The sequence below is a fragment of the Perca flavescens genome, chromosome 6 (genome assembly GCF_004354835.1).
Source record: "Perca flavescens isolate YP-PL-M2 chromosome 6, PFLA_1.0, whole genome shotgun sequence".
NCBI lineage: Eukaryota > Metazoa > Chordata > Actinopteri > Perciformes > Percidae > Perca > Perca flavescens.
The window spans coordinates 24,035,315-24,047,739 of record NC_041336.1 but is presented as its reverse complement, the minus strand read 5'-3'; the positions used below and the strand labels follow the sequence as shown (position 1 = coordinate 24,047,739).

Sequence of the window (12,425 nt, the reverse complement as noted above, 5' to 3'; positions counted from 1 at the left end):
TGGACTGTAAAAAAACCAAGATTGATTGGCTACATAGTTTTAGTATCATTTCAAATTAATTAAAATTCAGTAAAATGTCCCCTTATCTTTGTCCTCACTAGGGATGCAACTAACGATCATTCCGATGTTAATTCATTGATTGATCATTTGAAATATAAAAAAGCTTCCATCACATAATCCAGGGCCAGAGGTGACGTTTCAAACTGCCTGTTTACAGATATTCAATATACAATGATATAAAGTAGAGAGTGGCATTTATGCTTAAATAAATGACCTAAACAACTAGTTCTAGAAAGTGTTATCAATAAAAGTGTGACACTAATGTTTTCATTGTTGCTTGCCATTCTGTTTTACTATGTCACACTTCTAAATAAGTGTTAAGTGAAGCCCTGTGAAGTTTAGAGCCTGATTTATTGGTGATGCAAGAGGTTAATGGGAGTCAAAAGTTTTTATTTATAATCCCCCCCCCCTCCCCTCGCAACACTAGACGGATGTATTGTACTGATGAGGTTGTATCATGCATTAATTATATTCCTAACAGCAACTTTATTTAAATTGTTTCATTTCTTGTGATTTAGCTACTCTTGGCCACTGTCATGAACTTAAATAGTGCGTTTAATAGCAGGATAATAACAGCAGCAATGTCGGAATATCACACACACACACACACACACACACACACACACACACACACACACACTTTTTGGGGATCTTAGGTATTTGCTTGTGTTCCTTTGGAGCTTCACCATGCTTTGCATCACAAAAGATGAGGCAACAGTGTGTGTTAGTGTGTGCATCTATGTATGTCACAAGACTATCTCAAATTTGAAAACCTTGTTGCCTTTTCCTTTCTAAATTTAAATCCTACATGTGCCTTTGTGTCACTTTGGTCTCATAGATGCACGGCTCTAAACAAACATAACCAGACAAGGCTGTCATCATCCAACTGCACCAGATTTGATCTTTTCAGTCCATTGAATTCACTTGTATTGTACCTTCTTATGATGCATTTTAACAAATGGATTTGTCAGTCTTTTAATCTGATTAGACTGTGGGTTATTCTAATATGCAATTGGATCACGTCGTCACTGTCGGTCCATTGAGGACACTCTCACCCCCGTCTCCTCCTCTGTGTTATGTGTCAGCCTGTCATCTCTTCTCTACAGGTTGGTGGTTAGGCTTGTTATGCAGTCTCATAAGGGTCCATAGTGCTTCTTCCTAGAATAGTTCACTTGCTGGATTACAAATGCCAACAGCCATATGCCAATTATACGCGGCCTAGTACAGTGGGATATGCCAATTAAACATCCAAGGCATACCAAGGTTTCAGAACATTCAGGATATAGAAAGCGTACTGAGCACCCACTTTATCTCTGCCTCTTTATTTTTGTCCTTTACTGAAACATGTGTCCTGTCAGAAAATTGAGTTTGACATTTACAAGTAAAGCTTTTTGTTTTACTGGTTAAAAATGGGGGCTTCTGAGTAGGGTTGTTACGATTTCAGTTTTAAATTTAAAATGAGCTTTCCATTTCGACTATCGAAATTGAAATCAGAATTGGTGATTCCCTCAGTATTTTTTATTTCTCCACACCCGCCTATTGCGCATGCCCGATGAAAATAAATACAAAAGACACAGCGTAGCTTACCGGCTGGTGGCATGCAGCTAAAGACACAGTGTAACGTTAGCTTACTGGTAGCCTGCAGCTTGACTTTTTCAGACACCATGGCCACTGCCAGAGTCAGAAATGACCTAGAAAGAACAGAACTGGAAAATCCTCCTGCTTTTCTGAAGCCACCGGTGTAACAACATTTTGTGTTCCCTTCCCTGTGAGTGAGTTATGTAAACCAACAAGGTAAAGAATGTGGGCTCCGACGGGACTCCATGGTGCATTCATGTGGACCTTGTCAAGCTAATCGTGCACTAAATTACGCCTCGTAAAACTCTAAGAAACTCAAACTGTTACTCTAACTGTTATAATATACCCTTCTGCCATCTAGTGTATCTTATTGTGGAAGTGCCGTCCCTGTTGAAACAATGTTTGAATTGGATTTTGACCTTAAAATCGAAAGTTAAATCAAATTGTGAATTTGGAGAATCGTGACACCTCTACTTCGAGTCAGTTGTGACTGCCCTATAAGGAAATATTGGAGGTTATGGGGTAGCATCAGTGTTTTCGAGCCCATAAGTCTTTTCATGCTGCCTGCCCATAGCAGCAGAGACAAGGTGTGAATCATCAGTGCAATTAACAGCATGAATACATTACAGCATACATTTTAAGAAATTTACTGAGAGGTGAACCCAAGTCTACTTTCACTATCAGCATTTTGACTGTTAGTTCTAATTGACAGCAGAGAGGGCTAACTGTACCAGCTCATTGGGAGGTTATCATTTGATCAACAGAGCTTCCTGCTCTCTGTGCAACAAGCATGCGCTGCTTTATTTGCATACTCTTCAATTATAGAATCACAAGTTGTACACACATTTATTTTAATGTGTAACTTATGGACTAAGGTCTACTATAAAGAAAATCCCCCCTTGCAAACCTGAACCAGCAACTGAGCAGTCTCATAGTCAAAGAAATGTCACATTGACAAGTTTCCAGACTAACCACACATCTTCAGTTCAAGCATCATTTATGCACAGATATATTACAGAGAGTTATCTTTCTATCTGCTGCAACATGACAGGATCTGTAATACTTACCAATGCCTCAAAGGTACAATAATTAAACAGTTTCTGCTGTGTATCATCTGTGGTATCATCACATCCTTCCTCTGCCCTGTAACGGAGACAAACTACCTACAATAGATTGAGCCTTTTTAAACTGTTTTTTGTTGCCTCTGATATTATAATTGAGGTCCACATCAAAATATGATTCAAGATCGAACAGTAGATTCTACTCAGATTTGAAATGGCCTCTGTGTTAAATGTTGTTAAACAATGTTAATGCCAAGAGTCTTCAGTGTTCAGTGCACTAGAATTCAGTGAATGTGATTTTAAAAGCCTTTTAAAACTAATATATGCAGTTGTGCTATACAGGTGTAGTGCCACTGGATGAATAATTATGAATACAGAATTAGGATTACACTTTCTTGTTTCGTGCTTGACCAACTGACATTTTGCTAGTTTGAAAGCCATGATGTCTCTCTCTCTCACGGGTGGGCCAAATTCTCTGGGCGGGCAAAGCAGAGAAAGGGAAGGTAACCTTGCTCCTTATGACCTCATAAGGAGAAATATTCCAGATTGGCCCATCTGAGCTTTCATTTTCTCAAAGGCAGAGCAGGATACCCTGGGCTCGGTTTATACCTATTTCTAGCCACTGGGGGACCATAGGCAGGCTGGGGGAAGTCACATTAATGTTAAAAAACCTCATAAAGTGAAATTTCCATGCCATGGGACCTTTAATGCGCTCAAATTAAGCCCCACCATGACCAAAGGTATCTCCAGGACATTTAAATCTCTAAATGTGCTACTGCCATGTCCCAGTTTGACTGTGTTTACCATGTCTTACTATATACTGGAAATGTCTGTCTTCCTTTTCTGCCCAGTGAAGTACATGCGCGAGGCCACACCGTACGTGAAAAAGGGCTCCCCTGTGTCTGAGATCGGCTGGGAAACCCCTCCTCCTGATTCTCCCCGTCTCGGCAGCCCTCCCATCACCTCCTCATCTGAACCTCCGAGCTCTCCTGCCCAGCCCTCACTGTCTCTGCAGGGCGACAGGAGGTGCATACCCCTCAAGATGTGTTGTGTAACCCGAGCCATGACCACACCAGACCCGGAGAACAGGCAGGTGAAACACACACACACACACACACACACACACACACACACACACACACACACACACACACACACACACACACACACACACACATACAAATGCCTGTATCCTCATTCTTGAGCTGAAGACAGTTCTCTGGAAATGCTGCTGTCTCTATTATCACATCTCACATTGTTCAATCATGTGTAATTGTTTTTAAAGATTGAATTGACAACGGAGTAACAGGTTGTTACTGAATATTGCCGGTCCTATTCTTTAAAAACTAAACTCAAATTAAAATTAAAAATAATTTTTGCTAAGAAATCAGTACGTATTACACTTTGACTTCAAGTACACTGCCATTATGAAAAAGGGTGCATTGGCTATACGTTGCAGTGAGAGTAGTGTGTCTTGTGAGGGTAGTGGCGAACCCGAGTTGAGTGCCTAATCTAGCTCAGAGGCTTAGCTCAAAAAATTACACTTGCAAAGGCTCCAAAGTGCAACTTTAAAACAACCAAAAAATTAGCCTTAATGAGGCGTGATTGGGAGGAACGGCCTCCCTGATCTAAACCAGAGTGATTGTTTGTTGTTGGACTTCTGTGCTAGTCATGGATTGTCTATAACAAACACCATGTTCGAACATAGGGATGCTCATAAGTGTACCTGGTACCAGAGCACCCTAGGCCGAAGGTCAGTGATCGATTTTATAATCGTTTCATCTGATCTGAGGCCGTATGTTTTGGACACTCGGGTGAAGAGAGGGGCAGAGCTGTCAACCGATCACCATCTGGTGGTGAGTTGGGTCAGAGGGTGGGGGAAGACTCTGGACAGACCTGGTAAGCCCAAACGTGTAGTGCGGGTAAATTGGGAACGTCTGGAGGAGGCCCCTGTCCGACAGACTTTCAACTCACACCTCCGGCGGAGCTTTTCGTGCATCCCTGTGGAGGCTGGGGGCATTGAACCCGAGTGGACAATGTTCAAAGTTTCCATTGCTAATGCTGCGGCAAGGAGCTGTGGTCTTAGGGTCTTAGGTGCCTCAAGGGGCGGTAACCCACGAACACCGTGGTGGACACCGGTGGTCAGGGAAGCAGTCCGACTGAAGAAGGAGTCTTTCCGGGATATGTTATCCCAGAGGACTCCGGAGGCAGTTGCAGGGTACCGAAGGGCCCGAAGGGCTGCAGCCTCTGCCGTGAAAGAGGCAAAGCAGCGGGTGTGGGAGAAGTTTGGAGAAGACATGGAGAAGGACTTTCGGTCGGCACCAAAGTGCTTCTGGAAAACTGTTCGCCACCTCAGGAGGGGGAAGCGGGGAACCATCCAAGCTGTGTACAGTAAGGATGGGACACTGTTGACCTCAACTGAGGAGGTAATAGGGCGGTGGAAGGAGCACTTTGAGGAACTCCTGAATCCGACTAATACGCCCTCTATGTTAGAGGCAGAGCTGGAGGATAACGGGGGATTGTCGTCGATTTCCCAGGCGGAAGTCACTGATGTAGTCAAACAACTTCTGCAGTCCTGAAGGGATAACCCAATACTGTTGTCTCAGTCTTTTTTTTTTTTTTTTTTTTTTTTAAAGATTATTTTTTTGGGCATTTTAGGCCTTTAATGATAGGACAGCTGAAGAAGTGAAAGGGGAGACAGAGGGGGAATGACATGCAGCAAAGGGCCGCAGGTTGGAATCGAACCCGGGTCCGCTGCGTCGAGGTGTAAACCTCTACACATGGCCACCTGCTCTACCAACTGAGCTATCTGGGTGCCTGTCTCAGTCTTTTTTTGTCCGTTTTTCTTAAAGACAGACGTTTGAAGTGGCACTTTGATAATTCTTAGTCAGCGGGGGGTGGTCTGTTAGGAGGTGCCGTCAAATGAATTGGTTGGTATTATGACAATGGCCCAATCAAATAGCATGGCGGCAAAGAGAGATTTACTGTTTGAACATTTCAGTTTCTTTCTAACCATGTTGTTTCCCTTCCTGCTTGTCTTTTTCTTACTTATTTGTTTTCTGCCTCTTTTGTCTTCTCGCTGTCCTCTCCCTTTTTATTCATTGGCTCTCTCGCCCAGCTATCTCAGCTCAGTTCTCTTCTTCTATCTCCGTCCTTCTTAAATTTATTTCTTTTTTCTCTCTCTACAGTTCTCAGTGTCTCTCTATCGTTCCGTCCCTCCATCCATGTGTGTTCCTCTCTGCATAATGTATGATTTTAGGAGTGTGAGATAGTTGAATCTCCCTAAACTTCAAAGCTTTAGACGATGGAGTCAACATCAAAGTCAAGTCCTAACAGTGAGCAGTCACTTCAAAGTCCCTCCGTCTGTATAGACGTTGTTAGACGGCTCAACGCTGCAACTGTAAAATGTAAATGCTAACACACACACACACACACACACACACACACAAACAATCAATGAAAAAATACTTGCAAACAAAATGACAAATAAGAACACCATCCACGGCGGAGCAGATGATCTCTGTTGACTGTCTCTCTTGTGTGATAAAACTTTTATTTCCTTTAAAATATGAAATACAAAGATTCACAAAAAGTACATTATTTTTGACAGATGGAAATGCAGTTGTCACATGTCCAGAGTCAGCTGTTCCCCACTCTTCTAATTATTAGGCTAAGCTATGCTAATTGCCTCTCAGCTCTCCACACTTAGCGCGCAGACGTGAGAGTGGTATTGTTCTTATTTAACTTTCGAAAAGAGGGCAAATAAATGGGTTTCTTAAAATGTTGAACTACTACTTTAAAGCTACATTTCAACAGGCTGTCAAGATCTGGTAGAGCAGGACCCACCTAAGGGTTATTGGCTCCTCCCCCAATCTTCAACATCAGTCTCCCTTTAGTGTAGTGTTTTAGGAAATAACTCTCTTGACTTGAAAAATAACAGAAAGCTTCCTGGTGGAAATAGCTTGTCAAAACTGATCTGACGGAAAATGTGCAACAGAAGTTTTTGTAGATACAAAGCTTTTGCAGACATCATTGGAGTTCATGCTGTGGTTATCCAGTTGTTCTTGGATAGATAATTGGGAATAAACAGATTTCCCCTTAAAAATATAAAATGATATTAAATCCCACATTTCAAAATGCTCAGAGACTGTTTGGAGAAAATTTCAGTTGCACTTGCACAAATCTTGGTCTAAGTATTAAACCTTTTTAAGAGTACAGTGTAGTTGAACATTCATTTTGATGGCCATAACTTTGACTTTATTGGTCAGCCATTTAAAGGAATTGGGGTCAGTAACTTTTTTGGTGGCAAGGTGAGTTTTTGCTTTCCACAGATAAACAGTGTTTTGTGGTTTGATCTGGCAAAATGTACCTTGACCAGCATGTTTTTTTTTGAATGTCCTTCCTTATCCTCACAGCCAGGGCAAATTCCCCAAATTCCCCTGGGAATAAACAGATTTCCCCTTAAAAATATAAAATGATATTAAATCCCACATTTCAAAATGCTCAGAGACTGTTTGGAGAAAATTTCAGTTGCACTTGCACAAATCTTGGTTTAAGTATTAAACCTTTTTAAGAGTACAGTGTAGTTGAACATTCATTTTGATGGCCATAACTTTGACTTTATTGGTCAGCCATTTAAAGGAATTGGGGTCAGTAACTTTTTTGGTGGCAAGGTGAGTTTTTGCCTTCCACAGATAAACAGTGTTTTGTGGTTTGATCTGGCAAAATGTACCTTGACCAGCATGTTTTTTTTTGAATGTCCTTCCTTATCCTCACAGTCAGGGCAAATTCCCCTTTGACTCACCAGTAAATGTTTAATAAATGTTTGAATGGGAGGAGAGGACACCCAAGTTGAAATGTAGCCTGTTATGCCATGAAACTCACATAAAATTGGATGCTTCTCAGTATCATCGTGTTCATAGATAATGTAATCAGATAAAGATTACAGGGCAAAATTAAACCTACTCCCTGTTTTTCTTTTTTTTGGTTCGGAGCTGGAATGGTTTAAGAGGCTTTATGCTAAGTGACAGGCGAGTCTGGCTTATCTTTTTATACAAGTCAACTCAATGTTGCATCCCCTCAGAGGGTTTCTCTTTTCATTTCAGCAGATGTTGTTTAAACTGTGTATAAGCCCTTGAGGACAGACAGGAGAGAAGGATATGAGGAAAGGCAGAGCACAATCATAAAAGACAAGAAAAGTAGAGGTGAAGGAGTAGAGTACGGAGAAGAGAAGACTTGATTTGCCTTATTTTAAAACTAAACTTTGTAACGCTCTGAAGGCATTTTCCCCACCTTATTCTAACATACACACTGTAGGACAAGTGTATACAGTATAACTTCCTGTGACTTTGGTGAAAGATTATATATATCATATTATTACACTCTTATCATTTACAGTATGGATAAAAATGTTATGAGAAGGTGTGGAGAGACGGGATAAGAGGAAGTGAGGAAGGATGGAGGAGAAAATTGAGAAAAACAGAAAAGGCTGAGATGAGCAAAGATAAGGAAAAGGAGAAGAGAGAGATGCCAAGAGTCAAGAGGAAAAAAGGCATTAACTTCTAAATGGATGAAATATATCTCTGTTTTCTTTCACTATCAATCTGTGTCATTACTGGGAAACCTGCAGTGTGAATGTGTGAAACTTGGTTGCCCACAGAAAACGTGTATGGCTGTGTAAAACGAGGAGATGACTCCTGGCAGAACCAGCACGGTTCCTCACCGCATGATTAACGTTGAAAGCTTTTTGAAAGGATTAACACTTACACTCTCTCTCCAATTCTCACCTAGGTCAAGTGCATGCCTGCATACTATGTTAGATAACCTCAATACTAGTGCAGGGAAATTGGCCTTTTAACTTGAATGATACAAACTCTTACTTTGGTATCCTAGTACTAATCTCTTAAAGGTCCAATGTGTGGGAATTTCTCCCATTTAGCATTGAGATCATTTATCGCATTCAACTCTCTTGCGCCATGCAGTTCAAAGTACGTATTACAGCTACGGTAGCCTTCACGCTTCAAAAAGCCAGTCTCTTGCTCTTTTCAATATCCTTTTTCTTTTTCTGGGCGAAGAAGAAGACTCCTGTTCCTAAAATTTGGATTTTGAATACGTCCTCCATGTTTCCTTCTTCAAACTTGCCAAGGCCAGGAAGCTACGATACCCTGATAGCACCTGTGAGTTTATCATGTGACAGCGAAAACGCGAAAGGCGGAGCAATATGTCCTGTATGTCCCTTACCGGCTACTGTATTTCAAGATGGCGCATGAATATGGAGCGTCTACCCCATTTTGTGTGAATGCAAATGTAAAATTTCAAGCCAAAAGGAATACTTGGAATTGATGGTGGTGGTAAATATTCATGAAAAAGGACAAGTTTGTGAACTGGCAATACCGATTTTGATAATGAACTAAACACGTTACATGCTATACTATGACTTTTTTACCACTTTTTTCAACATACTATCCTATGACTTTTTATCACTTTTTTCAACACACTATACTATGACTTTCTTATGACTTTCTTCGACATACTATGACTTTCTTCGCCATTCTATACTATGACTTTCTTATGACTTTTTTATCACATTTTTCGACAAACTATACTTTGACTATTTTCGAACATGCTATACTATGACTTTTTATCACTTTCTTTGAAATACTATACTATGACTTTCTTATGACTTTCTTCGACATACTATACTATGACTTTTTCGACATACTATAACGTTTTTGATCACTTTTTTGGACATACTATACTATCACTTTCTTATGATTTTCTTTGACATACTATACTATGACTTTTTATATCACCTTTTTCGCCATTCTATACTATGACTTTCTTATGACTTTTTTATCACATTTTTCGACAAACTATACTTTGACTATTTTCGAACATGCTGTACTTTGACTTTCTATCACTTTTTCGATGTACTATACTATGAATTTTTATATCACCTTTTTCGCCATACTATATACTATGACTTTCTTATGACTTTCTTCGACATACTATACTATGACTTTTTATATCACCTTTTTCGCCATACTATATACTATGACTTTCTTATGACTTTCTTCGACATACTATACTATGACTTTCTTACGACTTTCTTTGCCATACTATACTATGACTTTCTTATGACTTTCTTCGCCATACTATACTATGACTTTTTTGATAACTTTTTTGGACATACTATACTATGACTTTCTTATGACTTTCTTCGCCATTCTATAATATGACTTTCTCATGACTTTTTTATCACTTTTTTCGACAAACTATTCTTTGACTATTTTCGAACATGCTATACTTTGACTTTCTATCACTTTTTCGACGTACTATACTATGACTTTTTAGCACTTTTTTCGACATGCTATACTATGACTTTTTATATCACCTTTTTTGCCATACTATATACTATGACTTTCTTATGACTTTCTTCGACATACTATACTATGACTTTTTATATCACCTTTTTCGCCATACTATATACTATGACTTTCTTATGACTTTCTTCGACATACTATACTATGACTTTCTTATGACTTTCTTCGCCATACTATACTATGACTTTTTCGACGTGCTATACTATGACTTTTTATAATTTGTTTTGACATGCTATACTTCGACTATTTTCCGCATGCTATACAATGACTTATTTATTACGGTTTTCGAAATGGTATACTATGACCTTTTAATCACTTTTTTTTACATACTATACTATGATTTATTTATCACGTTTTTCGACTTACTATACAATAACTTATTTATCACTTTTTTCGACATACTATACTTTGACTATTTTCGAACATGCTATACTTTGACTTTCTATCACTTTTTCGACGTACTATACTATGACTTTTTAGATCACCTTTTTCGCCATTCTATACTATGACTTTCTTATGACTTTTTTATCACATTTTTCGACAAACTATACTTTGACTATTTTCGAACATGCTATACTTTGACTTTCTATCACTTTTTCGACGTACTATACTATGACTTTTTAGCACTTTTTTCAACATACTATACTATGACTTTTTATATCACCTTTTTCGCCATACTATACTATGACTTTCTTATGACTTTCTTCGACATACTATACTATGACTTTCTTCGCCATACTATACTAAGACTTTCTTATGACCTTCTTCGACATACTATACTTTGACTTTTTCGACGTGCTATACTATGACTTTCTTATGATTTTCTTCGACATACTATACTATGACTTTTTATATCACCTTTTTCGCCATTCTATACTATGACTTTCTTATGACTTTTTTATCAAATTTTTCGACAAACTATACTTTGACTATTTTCGAACATGCTATACTTTGACTTTCTATCACTTTTTTGACGTACTATACTATGAATTTTTAGCACTTTTTTCGACATACTATACTATGACTTTTTATATCACCTTTTTCGCCATACTATATACTATGACTTTCTTATGACTTTCTTCGACATACTATACTATGACTTTTTATATCACCTTTTTCGCCATACTATATACTATGACTTTCTTATGACTTTCTTCGACATACTATACTATGACTTTTTATTTCGCCTTTTTCGCCATACTATACTATGACTTTCTTATTACTTTCTTCGACATACTATACTATGACTTTCTTATGACTTTCTTCGCCATACTATACTATGACTTTCTTATGACTTTCTTCGCCATACTATACTATGACTTTCTTATGACTTTCTTCGCCATATTATACTATGACGTTTTTGATAACTTTTTTGGACATACTATACTATGACTTTCTTATGACTTTCTTCGCCATTCTATACTATGACTTTCTCATGACTTTTTTTATCACTTCTTTCGACAAACTATACTTTGACTATTTTTGAACATGCTATACTTTGACTTTCTATCACTTTTTCGACGTACTATACTATGACTTTTTAGCACTTTTTTTGACATACTATACTATGACTTTTTATATCACCTTTTTCGCCATACTATATACTATGACTTTCTTATGACTTTCTTCGACATACTATACTATGACTTTTTCGACGTGCTATACTATGACTTTTTTATAATTTGTTTTGACATGCTATACTTTGACTATTTTCCGCATGCTATACAATGACTTATTTATTACTGTTTTCGAAATGGTATACTATGACCTTTTAGCACTTTTTTTGACATACTATACTATGACTTTTTATATCACCTTTTTCGCCATACTATATACTATGACTTTCTTATGACTTTCTTCGACATACTATACTATGACTTTTTCGACGTGCTATACTATGACTTTTTTATAATTTGTTTTGACATGCTATACTTTGACTATTTTCCGCATGCTATACAATGACTTATTTATTACTGTTTTCGAAATGGTATACTATGACTTTTTTTATCACTTTTTTTGACACGCTATATTATGACTATTTTCGACATGCTATACTATTACTTTTTATCACTTTTTTGACATGCTATACTATAACTTTTTTCGATATGCTATAGTATGGCTTTTTGACATACTGTACTATGACTTTTAGACCACTTCTCTGATCAGATAGCTCAGGGTGATAAGCTTGTGGTTGGAAGATGGAAGGTTGAGTGTTCAAATTTTACATGTGTGAGGAAGTTTTGAGGTTCAATATACTAAGAGAAAGAGACGAATATGCCAAAATCATAAACTCTTCTATCAGGTCAGATCCTTAGAGTGATCAGATAATCCCTGAAAGACAGAA

The 12,425-nt window shown here is 38.2% G+C and overlaps 1 protein-coding gene across 2 annotated transcripts in view; it reads left to right on the top strand.

Moving 5' to 3' along the window:
* sntb1 (syntrophin, basic 1) overlaps positions 1–12,425 on the top strand; it is a 44,583-nt gene that overhangs the window by 10,588 nt on the left and 21,570 nt on the right. For both annotated transcript variants that reach the window (XM_028580745.1, XM_028580747.1), the window contains one exon: positions 3,551–3,788. In XM_028580745.1, the coding sequence (XP_028436546.1) occupies positions 3,551–3,788 (238 nt within the window). The remainder of the gene's footprint in view (positions 1–3,550; positions 3,789–12,425) is intronic.